At 41.7% G+C, this 24,234-nt stretch overlaps 1 protein-coding gene across 1 annotated transcript in view; it reads right to left on the bottom strand.

Annotated features, from left to right (window-relative positions):
* Positions 1–3,252: 3,252 nt before the first annotated feature.
* The window catches only part of LOC124171435 (proto-oncogene tyrosine-protein kinase receptor Ret), a 56,370-nt gene continuing 35,388 nt past the window's right edge, over positions 3,253–24,234 (bottom strand). Inside the window, exons 10-18 of the mRNA XM_046550605.1 lie at positions 22,522–22,705; positions 21,885–22,014; positions 19,261–19,471; positions 14,924–15,104; positions 14,018–14,147; positions 10,255–10,456; positions 7,786–7,967; positions 5,659–5,799; positions 3,253–3,567 (exon numbers count right to left, since the gene is read on the bottom strand). Coding sequence (XP_046406561.1) covers positions 3,434–3,567; positions 5,659–5,799; positions 7,786–7,967; positions 10,255–10,456; positions 14,018–14,147; positions 14,924–15,104; positions 19,261–19,471; positions 21,885–22,014; positions 22,522–22,705 — 1,495 coding nt within the window. The 3' untranslated portion in view covers positions 3,253–3,433. The remainder of the gene's footprint in view (positions 3,568–5,658; positions 5,800–7,785; positions 7,968–10,254; positions 10,457–14,017; positions 14,148–14,923; positions 15,105–19,260; positions 19,472–21,884; positions 22,015–22,521; positions 22,706–24,234) is intronic.

Consider the following 24,234-nt stretch of genomic DNA (forward strand, 5'->3'; position numbering starts at 1 on the left):
AAAAATAGGTGCTTTACACTTACCTGAAGGTCTTTTTGATGTATAAACTTTAATCTTTAAGTATTCTGTCCTCCCAACTTCTCTCTTCTCAAACAAAACACAGCGGAATTTCGCCAGATATTGCTGCCAGATCGCTTGGAAAATAGAACGTGTTCTAATCCTTACCAGGGCCAGCAAATTGTATGCGATTATCTCGCATACCAGCAGATGGCATGCGATGTCATTGTACACACGGAGAAATGTTCACCCTGCCACCACTTGCGCCATTTCCGGCGCCAGAAATGTCGCCGTGTGTACAGGGCTTAACTGTGGAGTGCTACCTTTTCGATATACCAAGTGATTTAGGAAAATCCATTGCTCAAGAATTTGTGACGTCATACAGAGAAACCCTGTATGGTATATATAAATTAGATTGAAGACATTTTGTGAGGTAACTATAATGTTCAAATACTAAGGAAGAGCCCATAGCAACTGTCATTGCTGAGATATATTACCAAAAATGTTTAATGTTTGTTAGTAGGGAAATAAATTTTATGATGCTAGAAATCCACTCAGGGCTGTCTATAATGAAAAAAAAATCAAGTTGTAACTGCAATTAAATGCCAAATTTATCACTTTGCGCCCTTTTATGCTCATATTGCGATATTCCTATGCGAAGGTCTTAAAATTGGTAGAATCGCTCGACCATTTTTCCCATTTTCGGATTCGTCCCAGATTTTTTTATTTTCGCATCTACAAAACTAATTGTAATTTATTGATTTGTCGCATTGCTGCTCATTTTTTCTGACCGGCGCAAAAGAGGTCTCAAATATTTTTTAAACCAGTTTCATGAAGTTGAAGTTTAAGCACCAAGCTCTTCATTTCACCATGGACATCATCAGTTCTTGCACAGCGCATTCGCACTACCCGGTGCAACATGACTTTCATTCACTACTGCACTGTAATAAAATAGATACTAAGTTGATTCCACAAATTTATTTTCACTCTAAAATACTTCGGAGGATAACCTTTGAAGGTTGAAACCGGTCGTGTTAAAAGAACTTTGTGGAATCAACCAAGTATTTTTTGTATTACTTGAAGTAAACCTGCCAACCATCGATTTCACTAGACCATCGTTCTCTAATAACGGTACGCTGAAACAATATCCTCCTCCGACGAGCCCACGATTACTGCTGACAAGGAAAGTACCTAATCACCAGAAGTATCACCACCAGACCTCGTTCAAATGTTACTAGGTGCTTTATCTCGGATGGACTCCGCATAATGACGCCCTATGGCCGTTAGCGCGGATGGAGCCGCTGGAAGGGACTCTTCGTTCCCAGACACAGAAAAAGTTTTTCCAGGAGGTAGCGGAATCAAAGTTTCCAGAGCTGCGACGGATAGCAGAATTCCCTGTCCAGCCCTGGGACAAATACAGAAGACCTTGCGCCGGAACTGGTCAAAGCGAAGATCTTCCTCCGAAGGAACAAAAGAACGCGGTCCCGTAACGGGATTAACGGCCTCAACATAGGAGGCTTTTAGAGGGAATGAGCCCCGTGGCAATGTGGAACCCGAAGCGAATCATAATCTGAAGAGCCCAGGAGTGCTGAGCAGATTAATACCAATATAAAATTGGTATGAAGTACCACGCATCTCTCTGTCACTATGTGATAGGAAATGGATACCCTCGAGGTTTGATTTTTGTTTCAGCCGCCAAAGCTGAATACTTTTCGAGATATATATTTGGGATGGAAAGTAACAGGGAAACGCCTGCTATAATGCATCCCGCAGCACAACAATGCACCGGCAGTGCTCTTCACTCTAGTAACGGAGTGTAAGGTACTATTTTTGCGCTGAGGATTGCATACATGCACGCGTTTATTACCCATAACTGGAGGTAATACTTGAGGAAATTCCCTTTTGAGAGACGAAAAAATGTCACCGTCATTTTACCACTTGATGTATCGCGAGTCGTAGGTATCACTACAATGTGCACTTGGGATAAAGTCTTCACCTGCTAATTTTGGGATTACGAGATCGAGTTCCACCTGGATGGATATTTCAACACCCAAAGTGTAGATGCATTCCAAGTTCTGTTTGTTATGTCCCGGGATCACCTGGTTACAAGCTTAGTCTTTTGAAATTCCAGGACCGACGGAATCATCTGTAACGCAAAAAATAATGTAAGCGCCTATCTCATCATTTCTCTAACGCTAAGATGACCGTCGATATAATACTATATCGACAGTCATCTTAGCGTTAGAGAAATGATGAGATATTTTTATGTATTTCTAATATGAGGACATTTAGGCATTTAGACATTAATGCTATATCGACGGTCATCTTAGCGTTGGAAAAACGTCAGCGCTTGAAACTTATTCTCAAAAACTTTGCATTTTACGCCTTCAGAGCACTGTTGACTATGCGCCGCTCTGCGGAGGAAGTTCTTACCATTGCTGTCTTCCAATGTCCTCCTCAAGGACAGCATTTGAGGCATAGTTTTCGAATGTGGCTCCGATTCACTCCGCGCATGCGCGTACCAACTGCTAGTGGTTGGCGCACCTGTCCTACTTCGGAGGCTCACTATTCAGTGTCTGTCTGATCCAGTGGCGCAGCGAGGGGGGGCCCAGAGCTCAGAGAAATTTTTAAGTTTAATCCATTTCACTTAATTGGATTAATATTACTTATATAATAGTGTAAGGTTTAGTAAAATATCCCTCAGAAAGCAGTAAAACTCACAATTTTGAGCCATTTATCTGTAAAATTTTCAAGGGGAGGGTACCCGACCTTTCCGCTTACCCTGGCGGGTATTCCACACCCTCGGACCCCCCCCCCCCCAATATTAGTTATATCTAAAACCCCCCTAGCCTTAATTCCTAGCTGCGTCCCTGATCTGATCATTCTCTATGTGCATGCATGGTTCGAATGCTGACTTCGGTAATAAACACCACTAGAGGTTTTGGAGCATAGGAGACGCTTGGAGCGGGAGAGGAATGGACGCACGTCCCATCTTCTCCATTTCCTCACTCCATCGCAGCATTTCTTCCTTTTCTATTATCAGCTAGATCTTTCTCCCCACGCTGGCCACTGGCTGGAGGAAAATGAGCGATTCAAAGAATAGTACGCCAGGCCATTCGGAGAATCACCACATGAAGGTAACATGAACCAATTCCATCGTCCTTCACAGAATTTGGTTCTGGCTATAGATGTGTCCAAAGCTGTGGCTGTGGTGATAATCTTGTAGATGCATATAATTAATGTAAGTATAACAACTTTACATTCTACAATTGAGATATTTATTCAAGAACTCTGTTAAAAGCTCCGCACTCGTGGGCGGATCTCAAACGTAATATAAGTTAAAAACGTCAAATTTTCAGTTCTCTTCATCACAAGGTATAGGCACTAGTTAATCATCGATGTAATTATTAGGTTCAAATTTCCGTCAGGCACTTGTTCACGTCATCACATGGTGGGAGTCGATCAATGAGTGCGTGTTGGCGTTGATGGGCACTTCGTAGCCGTCCTCGGCACTCGGTGGGTGTGGCGGCGGCGAGGAGGGTGCCGTCAGCGGCGTCGTCTCTCCATCGTCTGAAACGAAAGTTTAGAGGCCAGGGGTTAAGACGGCGCATCACTCTCTTCAAACTTATACCATCAAAGCATATTGCATACTCCAGCATATTTGTATACCTAATATTTCAATATGCAAACACCAATGCGAAAACCCCGGCGTATTTCCGTCGCCACGCAGATAAAATCAAACGCGAACAGATTTTTCTCGAAGACGGGATTGGCTCGCGATCGGCGAGCCTCAGCGCTAACGCCGCGCCGAGCAGTGAAGCCATCCTAATCGTATGCAATCATCTTGATATGTTTAGTTTTTTTCGAGTAGATCCTGGGCAAAATTTACCAGAATATCAGATTTTAAAATTTCACCGCAGAATTTTCTCAGATTTGAATATTTTGTTGAAGATACGGAAAAAACTGAAAAAGATTTACACTTCTCTGAACATTTTCATGTACTAGCGTTAGTTTTAAATTAGTAATAAATCTTCGAAGAGGACAAAATACGATCAATAGTGAGGGGGGGGGGGGGAAATACGTTCTCATGATCCTGCACTTGGGGATGACACCCTAAGGTAAGGATTTAATTTGATGCGAGTGCAGTATTCTTAGGACGAAGGCTTAAAGATTTGGTTTTGAAGAACAAAATGTAATGTTTATGTGAACAAGTTTCCTCAGAAACTCGTGTTAAGTCCAGAAAAAATCTTTATCTCTTACACATTAACAAATGACGATCACCAGGCAACCGTTATAACGAGTCAACTTCATTAGTGGACGGTTGGTAGGTTATACTGGGAGCAAGAATAACTATTAGAATAGTGAAATTAATTAGGACAAGCATGTTATCTACGATGATGAAGGATTTAGAGTATTTACAGCTCTGAAACTCACGACACTGGAAATCCGATACATTCTAGCATTTCCAATGAAGGGTGTAACATATCTATTTATACAGACACCTGATAGTTATGACTTTGATAGCTCATAAAATTCGCAGAGAAAGATCTCTTTGTTTCAATACTCTGCTGAATGGAATGACGCTGTCACGGCTCGCGACTACATCTCTTTCTCCTTTTCTAGCTTTGATCAGTTGATTATCTTATTTATTTATCACCCAACGTTTCAGTAAATATATTGTCATATTCAGGGATTTGAAATGTACTCTATAAAGCCAAAAAGGGTTAAACAGCCACCGACCCGTTGAACATGGTGTAGTAACAGATTGCACAGCTCTGAGAATAAGTAATAAATTTGTTGAAACGTTGATGAGAAATAAATAAGTAAATTTTTGACCAAAATTTAAGGGAGGTAAAAAGAAATGTGTACAATAAAAGGTGGTCAAGAGGAACATCACTTATTAACGAATTTATTTACTACTCTATAAAATTTTAGGCCCGTGTTACATGCATCGTAAAGACTGGTGATTACATATGTATTTTATCTCGCTAATCTCGCAGAAAGAGAAGCAAAAAATAAACATATTTTATTTTACATCGTTTTTTCTTTGAAATAAGATTTCACTTGGTAGTTGATCCACGATGCGATGAGAAGGAGAAAGAAATTGTAGCTTGACGGAACCAGACTCCAGTTATTCAGAAGAACTTAGTTACGTCATGCTTATAAACTGTCATATTTATTGGGAAATATTTAATACTATTTAATAGTTTTATTCGAGAAAATACATAGCGTACTTAAACGGAGACATGAGCAAGAGTACACGCGGCGCGAAAATTCAATACAGGAAAAACTAAATTCCCGGTTCCGCTCATGATTTTTCATCACTTGAATATTCTCACTATAATCTATCATATTTTTACGATAATTGATATAGTTTAATATATTTAGGAAACCTTTATGGTAATAATTATATTAATATATCTGGCTTACTGTTCGAAATTTCTCACAAATTGTGCATTAAAACACGCTCCAGCCACCTGAATGCGATGAGAGGGAGAAAGAAATTGTCGCTTGACGGAACCAGACTCCAGTTATTCAGAAGAACTTAGTTACGTCATGCTTCTAAACTGTCATATTTATTGGGAGATATTTAACTGGAAATTGACGAACAGATTGCGCCGGAAAAATCATCTAATTTGATGGCGGGAAGGCGTTGGTTACCTGTCCAGCCCCACGGGTAGTCAGCCGCCGCCGCCTCGTGGCTGGGTTTGGAAGGTGCGGCCTTTTCTGCTGGCGTGTGCGAATCCTCGCCATCTTGCTCGTCGGGTTGTGACGCTTTGTCGAGATATGGCGCCTCACCACCTATGGAATGGAAAAAGTGCTGATATTGAGGGAAATAGGGTACGACTCGGGAAGTACGAACTGACTACAAAAGTACATAACCACTAACTACTGTACTGCATCAAAAGGAATTGCTTCCGTGGATTGGGAAATGCATCAATCCCATTCGTGCGCGTTCTTTCAACCAAATTTTGCACTAGTGGTGGACGGAATGTGCAATTTTTCTTGTTTGATTGACGAATATGCTGGAATTGTTCGAAAAGTTCAATAATGCAAGGTGTTTGTTTTCATCTGGCTGCAGTAGTCTCCGACGTAACTTGATGGAATTCGCCAATTACAGCAAATAGAGAGAGAGATATGACTACGTGATTGCACGTATCCAAGCTGCCCCGCCCCATCCCAACCCATTAGCCTTGCTACCCTATCGCGAATTTCCTCTGATCCTTTTTGAAGTTCTCTCTCCCGCCTCCAAGCCCAAGCCACAAGGCCAGTCAAAATGCACCATTGTATTGACAACAATTGTGCAAAGCTTCGAAATCCACACTCAAAAAAACCATTTTGGGAGTTTTGTCCAGCTTTTTTCGATTCCAGCCCACTGTGCGGCCTGCACCAACCATGTGGAGGATGGACATCAGGCCCTTTCAGGATGAGGATTTTTGTTACGCTGTCTGACGACAAGTGGCGGATCTCATCTCCACGCTTCGGCCGGGCACCGATACTCTTACCAGTTGGGAAATTACTTTTAAACCAAAGATTAAATCCTTTATACGACGCTCAACATATTAGTGGCGGAGGGACATGGATGCCACAATCTTGTTTTATCAAAACGCCTTAAGGGAATCACTAAACCTCAATCTCCGTCCTGACAATGTTTATGAGGAGATAGCTCTTTTGAAAAACACCATATCAATGCATGAAATGAAGCGCTAGGCTCCCAGTCGGTGGCAGAGAGAATTCAATCCCGACACGTGGGGCAACTTTATTTACAAGCTTGGGAGGGTAATTAGACTACGTAAAGACATGTCGACCACTTTACCGCCGGTAGAATGTACTGATGGTGACCTCCTTGGTACCGCTGCACGGTATTTTCAGGGTATATTCGACCGAGACGGGGTCTGGAACGAGGACGATCACCCACTGTCCCAATCTACCCACCTTCTTGCCACGAGACGGTGACTTGAGATGAGGGGAGGGGAGAGGAGGTGGAGGCAATTCTTCGCCTCCTCCCGAAAGGTACGGCCACAGGGTCAGATGGTATGATGAATATCAGGTGGTATCTTATGAATATTACGCATTATATGTGGCGGTCGTATAACCCCGATTTTATTAGCAATTTCCACCAGATTTTCTGTCAAGGCGAGGTGAACTTCAAGCCCATACATCGCTGCTAATCTCCTTCTTACCGAAGGTAAATCGGCCGCATTCGTAAAAAGATTTCAAGTCAATTGCATTATTGAATGCAGACTATAAAATTCTTACTCGTATTTTAAAGCCTCGTTTTACGGAGGCTCTTGAGTCCACGTTATCAGTGACACAGCGCGCAGTTTCGAAAAAACGAAATATTTTAGAAGCTTCTGTATTATTACGGGATATTTTTCTGGCTCCGTATCCTCCTTCCGAAGATTTATTTGACAATTTTACCCGTATATTTTTGAAATGCATACGGTTTACATAAAGTTTGGTAGGACATGCATTTCTCTCCATGGTGTCGGAGTTAGCTGCGTCAAGTTTTTTTCTAGATGATTTTTCTTGGCCTGTAACTTGGGTGCGCCATTTATTTACAAAATATTATTCGCTTGCATTAAACTACTCGGATGGCTTTTTATGGTATGCAATTCATAGCATGAACGAAGATCTTTACGAAGTGCAACAACTACTTCGGCGAAATCTCATTTTAACATTTTATTTCGCAAGGGTGTGACCTTGAATGTGTAAATACCTTCGTCTTCAGACTGGATTAAGCATTCAGGAGTGAGGTGGCTACTTACGAGCCGTGTGTGACTTTACCTAATGGCAGTCCTTGCGTGTCGAGTGGTGAGGTGAAATAGGTGGGGTTGTGGGCAAAGAGTGCTCCGAGGTGCAAGTATTCCACTTGGTCATGCAGCATCTCCTCGAGACTTGCCATTAAGCTTTGGAAAGACGGCCTGTCGCCTGGCTCCAGTTGCCAGCAGCTCCTCATCAGCCGGTATCTGTGGAAGGACAAGCAGTATTATTGTTTCTCGAAAGAGAGACTGACGAGATGACGTAATTCATTCGTAATCTTGACATTAACCCTTTCTAACACAGAGATACTTTTGGGAGAATTCAAATATCAAGATTTTTCGTCATGAAAACTTGAAAATTTTGCACTAAATCATAAATATCGTGGTAGCTAAATTATTAGTCACTGCAATTAACACAAGAAAATAATGCGTAGTTTAGATATTTCCTGAATAGAGCAGAACATTCACATTTACAGAATTATTTTTGATGTTGCTTAGAAGCGATATTGGGTTATTATGGGTCAAGGGGACTTTCGAACCTCACGATCAAATGAAAAACTTCTTACGAAATGATAAGTACGTAATATGCTACACATTTGAGAAGCGTACGAAGTTCACTTCGGATATTATGGTAAAAATCTGCATCATGGAAATGGGACAGACCAAAAGTCGGCTAGAGTAAAGACAGGTCATTGGGAGTGGGGGGAAGAGCGCGAAGCATCAGTACACCTCGGTGGACGTTGATAAGTGCAGAGTGATCGCTTCGGTGGGCCAGAGCGTCCACGAAGGCATCGCAATCCGGAGAATCAGAGCTCAGTTGAGTGGAGAGGCGTGTGGAAAGACGAGCAACACATGGAAGCGCCTTCCCAACCCTCCTCTCCGTTTTCACGTCAATGAGAGCGAAAATCGGCAACAAGTACAATACATATGAATAGATGGCTGGCAGTGGTCACGGAACTTCGGGAAAAATCTCCGTCATGTATCTACAAATGTAGGGCATCATACGGAATACACCCGATCTAGTTACCTAATTGATCAGTATCACTTTGGTGGTGGTCTTACCCCTCCAAATGCTAAACCTCATTACTTGTATTGATATTTCCTCATTATTCACCTTAAAACTTATTAAAAATGCGCTATAGTTTCTAATGGTGAAACGAATGGTTTGGACGTTAAAGATTAATTTTTGTAGCTATTGACTTTACTGAAAATGGAAATATAAACTTATAGAAAGGAGAGGAGTGGAAATTTACATAGGGAATCGTCTTCGTCTGGTTCTCCAGAAGAGTTTATCTTCATGGAAGTAAAGATTTCTCGGGTTTTTCACCGTGTCAGGTCCTCCATGTGTCCTTCAAACGTTTCGATAAGCAACGCGCCCTTCGTCTTCAGGGATTCAGGAATCCAATATTGGATAGGAATGATTGGATTCCTGAATCCCTCAAGACTGTGGTCGAGTCGCTCATCGAAATGTTGGAAGGAGACATGGAGGATCTGCCCCGGTGCAAAACCCGAGAAATCTTTACATCTATTGTTCGCCGGGAAAGAACAAAACATAGTATATCAATATATCTTCATCATGATTAATGACTAAATATACTCGGGAAAGTAGCGAATGCAATGTAATTGTATTCAGGAGCAATTAGATGCAGAGTAATTTTTTTACTCCTCAATATTTACACAAGTTGAATTTTCATATTGTTGAATATTTGCTATTGAAAAATTATTGAGAGATTTTCTTGGATACCTGTCATGAAAAAAGTCTTGAAAAATCCATGCAGCAAACAGATCTTCTGGGGCAACGTGTGTTCGGTTACATATCAATGCACACGGTAGCTTACTCAGATAATAAAAAGAAAATTATAGTTTCAAAGCTCCACGCATGTGCAGTTGCCGGAAAACAGCCAATTACTTTAAAATTTGATCCCAAATGACTATCAATCTCCATTTTCAATCTTTTTAACCTTAACAAATAATTAGTATGTTTCATCATTCTTTTGTCATCTGTGTTTATCCTTTTCTTGTACTTGTTTTATTTGCATTAAAATGGTTTCCCTCTGAAATTGAGCTTGCTTTTTTGTTTTACTAGATAATTTGATCCAATTTCTCGGTCTACTCTTTGCTGAGAGTGTCCTGGAGGAAAAGGGAAGTTGGTCGTTGATATGGCTGCGGTTTTATAAGCGTGAGACAATTGCCGGAAATGAAGAGCGAATATGCGTGTATAATATTAAATTGAATGGAATGAGAAGAATTTTTCGCGTAAAAGATTACAAATAAGACATTGGCAGTGAAATGGGGATGTGACGCAGCCCTTTGAATTTACTCGTGAGCAGAAAGGTAGTATTGTACTTTTGAATGGACCTAGGGCGATTGCTTTCTCAGGCTGCATTACAGCTTAGTGGGGCCATGAGCTAGAGCTCGTAAATGCTCATAAGGAGAGACTGAGGTCTCATCCGAGGTTGCAAAAGCCCTGGGATGAGGGAACGGTCAAACTCACAGTTGTGGTGAGCAGTTGGCTGGCTTTTGCATCCTGTATCCGGCGTGGAGGAGGGAGAAGAGTCCGCTGAGGGGCACTCCGGGGTAAGGCGAGGATCCGAGAGTCACCAGTTCCCAGAGCAGCACTCCGAAGCTCCACACGTCCGAGTGGGTGGTGTACAAGTGGTCACTCAGCGACTCGGGGGCCAACCACTTGACGGGCACTACGACAAAACAGAGCAGCCAAAACACAGTTAACGCTATTTTCCACAAATTTTTAGAAGAGTACTAAGAGCAAGAATCATAGCAAGCAACTTTCAATAACAAATTACATTGTACGTATAGTAAAAAGAAGATTTGATAACTCGTACCCATTTATTAAATTTATTCGTTGGCCTCAACTATTAAATAATTCCCGGGAATAGGTTTCGTCGATGTAAAGAGTGGATGCGTTGCTAGGGCAACGTCGTTGCTCCCAACATCAAAACTCTTTTGTGAGGAGTCATGAGGAGATTTCTCTGGACTGCCAACGTCGCCCATCTCATGAGCCGTGCCTCGCTTGCGCAACGGGAAACGACCATCTGGGAACCATATCATGGATGGACTCCTCAGGTGATCGGTATCACGTCAGTGGTCGGGGTGGATGTTGATGGTGAAATGAGAACAATTGCTTATATCTTTGTTTCCGTGTCTGATCGCGACACGGAAGGGGCTTTGTAACCATTAGCTCATCTTGTGCGCTGGGCTTATTCGAGGCGGGGAATGGTGTACTGATATGATAGAGTACCCGAGGCTTCAAAAGTGTTTAGGATCTGCTCCCTGAGCATGAAAGCCTTTTTTTTGCTTTTTCCTTAGCTCCGTGATGATTCGTTTATTTGCTTAGGGAAGATATTTTTCAATCCACCAGTATAATGTGAAATGAAACCTCCGCCGAGTAGCTACATTCCCAATCGAAGCCTTCTTTGGCATTAAAGGTGAGTCGTAGGAGCGTTGAAATCACCTTCGTAAAACATAGATTTCTCTCGTCATTTCAGTTTAATTTTGCTGTCGAAACAGACTTAAATTGAGCCGCAACTACTTTGTATTCCATAATATTGTCTATATTCTCCAGAAATATCACTTTATTTGGTGTTCATGTTACCCTTAAATGGAGTTCACCTTCTTTTTGGATATTTTGCACGTTTTCATGTAGAAGAACGGCCAAAGACTTCTCTACATTCTCTTATCTCGTCCATTTTCTCAAGAAATATCACTCCATCAGGTGTGTATTTCGCCAGTTAACGAAGGACCTTGACTCATCTGTAGGGTGCCTGTGCAAGTTGTTATGGAGTGTTCAGCGAAAGAGTGAAACGAAAAAAATTATATCAAACCTCCACGTAAGTTTTCTCCTCCTCAAATGAAATGTACCGGTAGTATCTGCTATCCATAGAGTGGATTATCAAATATCTGCTAATTATTAAGTTTAGTCCTTCACCCCTGGAGTTAACTGTTTGTTATTTGTCTCCCAAGGTGTGTGAGAAAGATGGTATTGCCGCTTCGTGACATTAAGTACGCACATTTGTTAAGCATTGCGTTGAGTTCGCTTTTCATGAAATTAAGCTTTTATTAGTATATATTATTTAATTATGGATAAAATAAGCACGATGAATCTTAGAATAACAGAAACCATTTCGTAATTTTCACAGTCACCATAAGTGTCGACCAGTAATGAGTCACCATGTGAGTCATTTGTCGTAAGAAATAGATCAAGATTAGCATTATATAAACGTTGTTTTCTTTACATTGGGCCAAAGATATTTCATTTACTGCTCACTAAAATTAAAAAATTAAATCCGCTTATAAATGTTAAGATTTGCCAAAGACTGGCTTTTCACTCAAGAAAACATTGAACATTTATTTTGATGTTATTTTTTTTTAATTCATGTAATGTTTACTGCATTATTATTTTCTTCTTTTGGCATACATTTTTTTATTTAACAGTGGCTCAATTCTGGTCCTTTGACCTTGGAGACCATCTAAAGCTCCTTCTCTTCGTTATCTTTGTTATTATTATTACTACCGACCATGAGATTTAGCATCTAATTGAAAAGTCACAAGCAATATTCATGAGGAAATTTTGCAAATGGAAAACGAAGCAAAGAACCACTTCACACAAAGCTCCCACTCCATAACTCTGTCTCTATATCTACCCTTCATCACTTTTTTTGCTCTGCTGTGTCGTTCTACTCCAGAGTAAAACATGTGGTAATCACCTTTCAATTTTACTTCTTCAAAACCTTTTTTATTTGTATCATTTCCCCCCAGTATCATTAATTTGTACTTTTCCATCTCATCTACCATTTCACACTCTTTTCCTGTGAGTGATGTTATGTTCCATGTACCGAAAATCTTGTCCATTCGCTCGCTCAGTCGATTCCTGTTAATTCATTTGGGTCTCTCTATTTGAAGCAAAAAATTCGATTTTCTTAAATACTACGAAATAATTACAGTTACGAATAATTGTCACCTTAAGGTAGTGAATGATATTTTATTTGACCTTCTTCGGTAATTTGGTGGCCTGCGTCTGTTAGGTGTTGTGCAATGCTGGATTTTTCAGGTTTGTTGTTTCTCATCCTATGAAAGGTGTTCTTTGTATCTGGTGAGAACGTTGCGTCGTGTTTGGCCTATGTAGGAAGCTTGGCAGGAATTACAATTAATTTGATATGTACCGGATTTTTCTTGAAGAAGTATCTTATCTTTGGTGGTGCCTAACAGTTTATTTAGTTTGTAACCATTGGTGTACGTGATTTTAGTGTTAACTGTGTTGAAGACTTTGTCTAGACCTTCTGTTATGGCAAAGCAGAATGGAAGTTTGATGCATCTTTTTGATTGGTCTTTTTTTGTGAGTGGTTGAGTTGTTGATTAAGTGTCTAAATTCATGCTTTTTTCAAAATTTGGTCAATTAAAGAAGTTGAGAATCCGATCCGTTTGAAAATATCTTTAATAAAGTGTATTTATTGATTGAATGCTGAGTTACTTAGAGGTATATTCACTTTCAAAAGTTTTAGGACAAAGTTTGTGGCGCCACTTCTGCTCCTCAAGGAAGTTTAGTTTCCCTTGCTCTCTTCGTTTTCCTTGGTTACTCACCGAAAACATTTGGTTTGTGCGTGAAGACATTCACTCAGAGGGGGATGTTACTTTCAAGTTGATCATTCTGTTTCGATTTATGTCGGATTAATGATTATTTCGTGTGCATTAACTGTGTACAGACCCCGGTTTTCTTATTTGGTTTATTTTGTACGAATGATAAATCTTCCCCCTCAAGCAGTTGTAATGGCCTTGTGGAGTAAACGTGCGACTGAGATAGTGGTGATCGTGAGATCAAGTCCCCGACGTGGCCACTTGATCTCAAGTATACTTCACTCGTCCACTTCTCTTGTTTTTATTTATAAATTACACAATACAAATAATTTTAAAGTCGCTGCAACCGCATTATATACTTTTTTAAACTATGACGAGCCACATAAAAGCTAAGAATAGGGCAAGCGTGATTTTATCCTTTTTTAAGATTGGCTACATATAAAAGGCAAGGCATTCGGAAAAGAGGGTTACGGCGCTGTGGAAGTGGTTATCCTCTGCGGCAGTCCAATTAAAGGAAGATTGGCCTGAAAGGCAATTTTATGTACTCGCCTTCCCGGTGTAAAAACTTGTTGCATCCAAAAATGATTTCTTCAAGGCTTTCTCCGAAAAATTACTTCAGCATTTGCTTATATTTAAGTAGGTAAGGACTAATTGAGTGATCTCACCTCTCCCTTTGGACTTCTTGTAGTAAGCGTCGTCTTCATACACATCTCTGGTCAACCCAAAGTCCGAAATCTTGCAAATGCCTTTGTCTGTGAGGAGGACGTTCCTCGCGGCCAGATCACGATGGACGAGCTGAGGAGAAAGCATACGTTCTAAAATGTGAAAGCACGCTGTAAAAATAGTGGAAATATCTAATGCAGCGTTGTGAATTTGGCTGTGGGTATCGTACTGCAGGCTTGTGATGAGCACACATTCAGGATAGGTTACCAATACCTTTCTCCGTGCCACCTCACACCTCGAGTTTCTTTGCTTGAGGATGAGCGAAAGCTTCACTCGAGATTTGACTGCAGAACTTTTCGGTAAAAAACACTGAACCCAAGCAACTTGTCTATCTTGCTCCCCTATTTTTTTCCAGGAAACAAATTTTTCGGTAAAGCTCAAAGGAGAATCGGCTGAGAATTTGTGAAAAACATGGAAGTTACTCGTTTAATGAAACAGATAGAGCGCGGGCAATTATATACAGACATTCATGAAAGATTTCAGGCTTTCTTGGCGGATGGCTTGGATCAATTCCTCTCGGTTATTACGCCGGATTAGATTGTCTCCTTGGACGGCGTTTCACTTGAATTCTTTTCTAGCACCCTCAGAGCTGAGGTAAGATGCCGCAGTTCCGCTTTCCGGGTATAAATTCGATGCTACAACAACTGGGTCTTCGTTGACGTAGAATCGTATATATATCAGGTAAGAAACGACTGCGGTATCTGACCTCAGACCTGAGCATGCTAGAAAAGAATTGAAGCGAAACGTCGGCTAACAGGGACCATCTGAACCTGCGTAATTCCCGAGAAGAATGGATCCGTATCACAAAATTGGTTTTTAACTGTAGTTAGAAGTTATAACGTGGTAACCTTCATTTCGCTGAGATAGGTCATTCCTTTGCTTATTTGCCAGGCAAATGACAGGATGTGCCTTGGAGAGAGGAGTTCCGTGGATGCGGCGAGGTCCGCGGTCTGGCACGGTTGGGCGACTGGCAGTGGCCTCAGCGGTGCGCCATCTACATCCGACAGACGACTCTTCCGCAAATAATTCCTGGAAAAAACATTAAGAATTTTCTGTTAAGTTGTGTCGAGGGAATCGTTTAAAACGATACTGCAAAGCCGAACAGATGACTCGCAAAAACACCGTGGTCGACGCTTGCATTAATGGGAATATCCAAATTATGAAGAGCTCATTTCATGCAATGGATATCGGAAGAGGAAAGGAGGGAGTTGGTGCTTCCCTGGTATATGATCCTAATGAATTCCTCGCGGGATCTCCATCGATTATGAGAGACGGCGGCTGCCAGTATTTCGACGCCTAACACTAGCATTGTCCTCAAGACGTCATTATCATTAGACAAAACTCCTAAGAAAACTACGCAACTCTCCATTCCTCTCTCATTTACGAAGCGAGATATTCTTCTCTTTCGCATCCTTTATAACCTGTCCTATCTAACTCATTCGGGACCGTCCCAGGCCCTTCTTCCCTTCCACCTGTCTTATGGTTGTTTTCATCAGGCCATCATGCCTCATAACATGGCAAACCAAGTTTTCCCGGCTTCTCGGTTTTTAGAGGACTTCTCTTTTCTCCCACTCTTCTCTGCACTTCCTCAATACTTGCGCGGTCGATAAATTTTATCTTCGTCATTCTTCGGTGGCCCCACATTTCGAAAGCCTCCACTCATGACTTCTGTCTCCAAGCCTCGCTTCCATTGAGAAACGTGTTCCCAATGTAGCATCTGATGCATTTTTACCTAATTTCTATGCTTGTATTCTCAGCTCTAAGAAGATTCTTCTTTTTTTAGAAAGCTCTATTCGCCTGCGCTATTCTAATGACTATTTATTTTTTGCGTCGTCCATCGCTAGCAATGCGGCTTCCCAGTTAACGAAACTCTTTCACCTCTTCAAACATTTGATTTCCTAGCTTAGTGTTTATCCTAGCGTCCTCTCTTTTGCTGCGTAATAATACTTTTAGTATTCATTTTGTTGATACTCAGCTGCTTTGTGATATCTATATGCTGGTGATTGATAACCCCCTGCCAAATACCCTAGAGGTGGCTCGCAGGGTATTGTGTAGATATATATTTAGATCAGTGACGCTAACTCCTTGAGGACACGCGTGGGCATTCCCTCCGGACCCGGAGATTTATTTTTCTTTATCGATTGTACTTGTTTAGTAATCTCCTCACGTTGTATAGAGATTTAGTCCATCTTTTCCTCAGTACATGAGATGTCTAAATTACATTCAGTATCGTCTGCAGTGTATACACTTTCGAAGTAGGAATTTAAGGTGTTAGATTTATCAATATTTTTCGTGCTAAGTTTATCATCTTTGTCAAGTAAGGAATCTACGATTGAAGATTTTCCCTGAAGCCCTCTTGCTTACGACCAAATAAATGTCGGATTTTTTTCAAGTAATTCACCAAGTACTTTTTTCTCGTACTTTTGCAGTGCAGTTTGGACTGATTTCTTGATTATTGAGCGTATGGTAGCGTAAATTTATTTTTCTTCAAGTTCCTTCAATATATACATAATATAATGGGCGTTTTGTATAAGTTACACAGTTTTCTCTGTTTCCTAAGATCCCTCTTAATATCGTTGTTGTACCAGCTAGGTTCTTTATTTAAGAATTTCAGTTTTGCGGAACATATCCATGGATTCCTTGGCGCAAAATTTCAAAGAAGTATTTACATCTGTGCATTTATTCTCTGTTTAACTACGCATTTTGTGTAGGAGTCATTAAGCATCTCGCCAAAGGGTCTAGCAGGTTAAGATGGTGAAATTTGAAAAATAAAAAATATACACTTAAAGTGCATTAAAATTATTTGTTTCCCCAAAGTTTCAGGCCTTAACAATGGAAATTAACCCCAAAAAAATTGAACCACGTTTTTTAGTATCTCCAATTTTTATTTTTGCATAGTCGTTATTTTTGTTTTAAAATTTATATGATAGTACGTTATACTGTTATGATTTTTTTCAAATTTTTTTGATCGGAAACCGAAAAAAATAAGTTTGAATTTTTCAAAATTTGATTTAATTTTGTAGAAAACAATAGACACGCCAAAAAAATACATGTCGTTACCCTTAGATCAAAGTGTATCTATCATTTATTTCAGGTTGATTATTTTCTTCATTCTGAATAGAAGTACGTGTGGATTAGGGGGTCTTCGGTCACTATGGCATAGCTGATGGTTTGCCTAATGTGACTCACATCACTTCGCGAAGGAAAGGCGAGCGTGTTTTCGGAGCGCGGAAGAGGAGGCATGGCCGTCTTTGATATGTGTCCCCCACCCCTGCTGCTCACCGCGATCGGGGCTTCCGATGATTAACCGCTCCTCCCGGCCGAGAGAGCGCCCTCACGCGAGAGTGGGAGGAATGACGATGACATTTCGCCACGTGGCGAAATTGAAGTGACGGTTGATTGACCGTGATATTCGTTAATTTCGTGATTATGTAAGAGCGTGTGCATGCTTGTTGACGGCACAGGAGAGGAAACAGTGGATAATTCGTCTCCACGATTTCTGGTCGATGTGGAAAAGACACAAGTAGTAATCACGCCCGACTCCCTGCGTTACACGGTCGCCGACGCGAGTGATATATTGTCTAAATTTTCCGGGGAGAAATTCAGCCTACGCACGCATTTTCGTGCGGACGGTGATCCTGTCGGTGTTATCAGTGGTAATTTCTGTGGTGGTTTCTGGGATGAACTTGGTGTACTCTTTATTGTACCTTCATCTGACGAGCGAAAGGAATCCGTGAAGTCCATTGAAGCTCTTGAAGGGGGTAGTGAAGATGCTGTCCGTGATTGCAACGGCATGGTGGTCGGTAAGTTGATTTTCTCCTTCTTTCCCTAAATAAGGATCCCCAACGGCTCCGAGATACCGGTGGTCGTGTTGTAACCGGGATCCAAGTCCGCTGTTGTCGTGTGAAAAGTGATCCGATTTTTAGAAACACCCCTCACGTCACGAAATTCACTCGGTCACGCCCGTAGGGCAACGCAGTATGCGTGTGCTCTCACGCAAGTAGCGATAGGTTGCACGATAGTAAACTTTTGCGACTTTTAGGCATTTGATATAATGACTGATCGAGAGGTACAGTGAGTGCAAAAAGTATTCGGACAGCTCTTGTTTCCAGCCACTATTGCTATTTTGACATAGTTGTACTCTTTCTTCGGACTCAATATGACTATATTATCATCATTGACTGCTTCGTCAAAGGTAAACAAATTAAAGAAAGAAAAACTGAGACTACCCTGTCATAAATTGAGTTCAATGGACGTATATGCAAAAATTTCGCGCGCAAAAAGTATTCGGACGCACGTCGATTTACGCGCGTTTCTCGGAGCGCGCCGGTGTCAATGCGGTCCAGCTGTGGGCGCACACGCCTCCTCTCGGCTGTGGTGAGGCGATACGAGCCTTTGACTGAGCGGGGACCTCAACTTTTAACAGAAATGGGACAAAAGGCAACTGAGACGACTGAAGCTGAATGAAAGCTTTGAAAATTTGATGAAAAAAATACTTTAAAAATAGGAATACTTAATTTTCCATTTGTCGTAAAAAGTTAACGACGTACAACTTCGATCCAAAATCGCCCGGAATAGTGGTAATTCCTATGTTATTTGGAATGATTTTTAGTACGCATTTCTTAATATTTTACGTGCTTCAAAGCTGAATTTATTTTCTATCAGGGTATTTTTTCTGGTCCTTGAACAAAAATCTTCAATAAATCAAACAGATATTCCTTCAATGGTGTTAGGCTCAACTATGTGGAAGTTAATATTGGAAAATGAAAAGGAGACTTCGTTGACTTCCACTGATTTATTTCATCCGTACGACATGTTTCGAAACATAGAGGCCATTATCAAGTACACTCGTCAAGTACACAAGTCAACGAAGTCTCTTTTTCATTTTCAGTTATTCCTCGCTGCTGATTGATCGGAAATGATAAATGCTGCGTCCGAGCCATTAGTTTATCTTCAGTTCTGTTTCGTTTGATTAGGCTGTTTTTCTCATTTCATCCTACTAATTCGTAAACATGGTATAAATATTTTGTTTGGGATTCTGAGATGAATATAATAATAGAGCTTTCCTTCAACAAAGTAATGATAATCGTTGACGTGCAACATAGCAGGAAGAAAAAACAAGTGGCGGACACACAAAAATTCAAAATTATTGGACCGCACAAAAAAAATGCCGCTCTCTACTTACCGTAGTGATCCGAGCTCTGCGTACTCGATGACCATTAGGAAGGACTGGTGACCCGGAGCTGTGCATGCTCCGATCAGCCTAACCACGTTGATGTGGTCCACGCTTTGGAGCAGTTTGAACTCCGACTCGAGGGCGGCCCGCTCCATGTCGCCAGCGCCCTCCTTCAACGTTTTCACGGCCACAGTCATGAATGGCGCCGGGCAGTCTGGCACTGAAGTATACGATTCCATCTTTATGTCGCCACCGACGAGTTCAAGTGATGCTAAGCTCAGATGAACAATTGAGAAACTTAATATCCTACTTTCAGTTTTTTACCGCCATGCATCCGAGGGTTGAATTTTAGTACTATCATTCGCTGATTTTTAGAACGCAATTGGTCATCAATTGGTTGTATTAGGATTGCGTCAAAATAATTGCACTGTATACACAGAGTAAATACTCGAAGTATTAATATGTAGCATAAAAGGGATACATCTTCAGTTTTAACATGAATCCCTTGGCAATAAGTATTAATATGTAGCATTAAAGGGATACATCTTCAGTTTTAACATGAATCCCTTGGCAATAAGAATAGGTTTTGAAAAAAATAATGTTGGTCATACGTCTAACTGCAAGAGATTCTATATTGCTTCTATATTCAAAGATTTTACGTTACTTTATACAATATAAGTACGCAGTATGAGACGAAGAAAAAGTTGAAAATTTGTAAATAGAACTTCTTGGTTCTTTTCGACCCCCAATTGAGATTGAGAGTGGCATGTAGTTATTACGTCATTAATTCAGTCTGGTAGGGCCATCCATTCATTCCGTATAATGGGCAGTTAATCGCGCTATTTTTAAACAAACCGCTGTTTTAATGATGTGGAAGGAGAGATCGAGAGAGTTATATGCGGTAGAATTGTGCAAAATCACTCGAGTATATTTGTATTGGAGTATGTACCCATAGGGGTACTTCAGCAGTGCCACATTTCGTGATATATTGATCTTTGAATTTCCAAAAAAGTTGTTACATACTGTCTCCAAATGAGCGCCCATTTAATCGTCTGTAAGCGTTATTACTTAGAAAAATGACAAATAAACACAATAAAAACACCTAGTGGAGAATACTTGAATGCTGCTGTGAATACCTGACGGCATCAATCAATTAAACACTAAAGTCTAGGTCTGCGGTTCCCAACCGCTATGTTAGGTTTATCCTTAATCCACCCACTTTCTATGCGTATCCCTTGGCGGTACGCGACAAACCAGTCGCGGGTACGCCGAAAATTATCTGTAATGGCGGACGCTACGTTCCCTAGCAGTATCCAGGCAAGAGCGGCGCGCCGTAAGTGTAAACCAGGAAATATGGATATGTATACAATGGGTTATTTAAAACAAACTTTCTATTTACAAAATTATTTATAACCTAAAGTTTCCCCCACTAGTTGTGAAATTATGCACTAAAATGTGCACGTTACATGTTTTGGGGGTAGAATATTAGTTATGCACATATAGAGGGGTACGGGAGGGAAAAAAGGTTGGGAACTGCTGGCAGGGATGCCGACTTACAAAAAATATTGGTGGGGCCCAAACCGGGGATCTTGACCCGGGAAATTTTATAAGTAGTGAATTTTAAGTTTTTTAAGCATTTTAGAAGAGTCATATGATCAACATTAGAACCCTGATAACTCGAATCTCGGTATCCGGACACTCCGGGGAAAGTCGACAAGCCTGACACATTTTTTCCTCACACCCATAACGAATTTTTGAGGGGGCTCCGGCCCCCTTAGGCACCATAGAGTCGGCGCCACTCTTTGACTGCTGGTCAAAGTGATAACCTTCGCTTACCCAGCCATTAAACTGACTGATAGAACGAATAGATGTGTGCTATTATATCTGTCGGTGGCCTGATGGGTTTGAAGGTTGGCTCTTGATCCAAAGGTCAAGGGTTCAAATCCCAGGTGCACCATTCGAACCAGTGGCGCAGCGAGGGGGGGGGGGTTTGGGGGTTAAACCCCCCCCCAGATCTCACAGAAATTTTTTAGTTAAATCTATTTTACTTAATTTGATTAATATTGCGTATAGAATAGTGTGGGGATTAATAAAATTTCCCTCAGAAGGCTTTAAAAATCATCATTTTGAACCATTTATCTTAATTTTTTTTCCGGCGGAAGGCCTCCCGCTTATCCTGGCGGGTATGCAATACCCCCAAGCCCCCCAGTATTAGTTGCGCCTGAAACCCCCCCTAGCCTTAATTCCTGGCTGCGCCCCTGCTTCGAACATCCTCAATCAAACATCATCCCAGGGTGAGTTAGCACCGGGAAAGGTACCTACTGCCGTGCCCGTAACCGTGAACAAATTAAATTCTTGCTTACCCGTGAAAGGGGAAACATCTCACCTCATGAATGCTGAAAGATTTTCCAGGGAAATTTTAACGCTTAATAGCTTCTCGGTTGATGTTTTACATTGAACTTTTCTTTTGGTGTGAAGCCTGACGTAGCCGTTGGAACACGCTTAGAAAATGATAGCGAGTCGTGGGCATAATTAGAAAAGATGGTCCAGTGCGAAGGACGAGAAACGCTTATGCGTGCTGGGTGACGGCCAGAAGCGTGGCAAAGCACGAGGCGATGCGGTTGTAGACTCACCTGAGGGCGTGGGCCACAGCTTGGCTCGCAGCACGAGTCCGAATTCGCCCTCGCCGAGCGCGCCCTCCAGCTGCAGCGACTCCCTCGGCAACTGCCACCGACCGCCCACAGCGGTCTCACGCGGCGCCGCCTGCAACCACGGCAAAGGAAACGTAGCTTGGTGCGGGCTCGATCACGCACGTGCACTTCAATCGAGGTATTTGGTGGATGGGAGGGGAAGGTATAGTGGCCCGTTCACACTACGCTCTTTTTACGCCGGTTAAGCCCGACCATGGTTACAAAACGAGGCGTAAAAGCAAGTTACCGTTAACCGTGGTTGAGATTCTGACCATGCATTCAAGCAACTTTCAGCTGTCAAAAGTTGTGTGGAAAAATGAAAAAAGTACTTTTGGACAAGTAATTGCCGCATTTTATCATGGTAATTAATGTTGCACTGATTAATTATAATAAAAATTAATAGTTTCCAAAAAGAAAAAAAACATTGTACTTAAATTGTTTTTGTTTCCAGAACGATTAACGTAATTCATAAAATATAACTAATTTATGTATGTACACCCGAGGTTTAACAAATATTGCATGCTTATCGTAGGGATTGCTATGGTTACTCTTGGAAGGGAAGTGGTCTCATTGTGCGAACCATTTGCATGTGATGGACGTTGAGGAGCGGCAGCTCCGTCTGCTGCTGCACCACCGCCTCCTCCTCTTCACCGTAGATCTGGCTGTGCATGGCGAGCGGAGCGGCTCCTTCACCCCGGCCCTCCCACGGGTGCAGAGCCATCCCCACGCCTCCCGCCTGCGCCCCGCCGCGCTCCGCCTTTAGCCTGCCAATGCGAAGCAATCCAATCATCAAAGGGCACCGCCACTCTCGAGATCAATCGGCGTTCCGAGGACTGATTTGCATAGGTGAGGGTGGAGGCCGTCCCAAACTAAGCCTCAGGCATGTGAACGACACTGATTGGGAGAGGGGGCACTTCCTTCCATCGCCCTCGAATGCGCTGCTTGGGGTGGGTGAGGAATTTGAAGCCGCCACTCTTGGACTGTTTGTACTTGGTTGCTCATGCAAGAGCCCCGGCTTCAAATCCCGGGTGAGGCCTTCGAAAAAAATCCTCGTGTGTGCGGGGTGGGGGAAGAAAGGGAACTACGCTCAGTGTGCAGAGTTGACGCGCCTTTCACTTAGCCCTGGGTGAGCTCCACCCTCACCTATTCAAACGTAAACTCAGCTTAAATCACTGGGTGATTCATGGCTTAATGGAAAATCCATGCAGCTATCAAATTTTATAAAAAGCGTTTCTTAAACATCATGGCAGGAACTGCTATTAAATTTTCACTCATTTATTCCTTTTAGGATTCCAAATGATAAACGAATGGATATTTATCAGAGGGATAGCTGATGGGGAGAAATGAATGGGTCAATGGAATGAGCAACCGTGGCACATGACTGCAGTGTTTCGGGGCTCGTGAATGTATTTTTAAGTGCGCTATGATTTCATCGCATATGTTTCGTGCCAATACAATTCTTGAAAATCATGTTATTTAGATGGGTAGCTTAATTTTATGAATTTCCAAAGTACTGCATGAAGCGAGTGGCTTTGAACGAGGTTAAGCGCGGTCGATTTTTTTTTTACACCGAGGGTGGAATAGGGTAGTTTCCTTCATCAAAGAAAACGAAATACATTGATTGCGATTCGTTACCCACCATTAGTGTATTCATAATATACAAATTATTTGGTTTTAGAAATCCCAGTTTAGACGAATGTTAATGGTCAATTTTAACTGCATTTGAAAAAGGCCAGATTAGCGCACATGCGATGCCACTCCACTTGACGTCACAGGGACCCAGATTCTATACGAGAAGTCAGAAGTTTTACATCGTCTGAGATTACCAATGTATTCATGTGGCACAGATCTCAGGGAAAAATTTCTTAATAATCACCAATTAAAATTGCCTATGGTCGGAAAGTTTCCTTCGTTTGATAGGATATTTATAATCCTCATTTAAGCCAAGCGCTACCTGCTAGCAGGGTACTCTGCTACCTGCTAGCAGCCTGCATCGTAGCGACGCTCATAGTCTCGCACCAAGGTGGCCTCACACAGCGGCAGCCGGAACTAGAGGTACGTTACACGAGCTTTTCCCAGCATTCATACTTAGCCGTCGCGTTTTCGCGTGCTTGGAAATTTACACTTTTCATTTAATCGCGGTAAATATAAATCGTAATTTAAAAATCTAAAAGCGTGAAATACGTACTCCAGGAGTAGTAATGTTTCGATTTAGGCAATAAAAAAATGGGAAACCACCCTATTCACCATTTTTAAATTCTGTCGGTTGGTTTGGACTCGAGCCCAGATGCAC

The sequence above is a fragment of the Ischnura elegans genome, chromosome X, assembly GCF_921293095.1.
Source record: "Ischnura elegans chromosome X, ioIscEleg1.1, whole genome shotgun sequence".
NCBI lineage: Eukaryota > Metazoa > Arthropoda > Insecta > Odonata > Coenagrionidae > Ischnura > Ischnura elegans.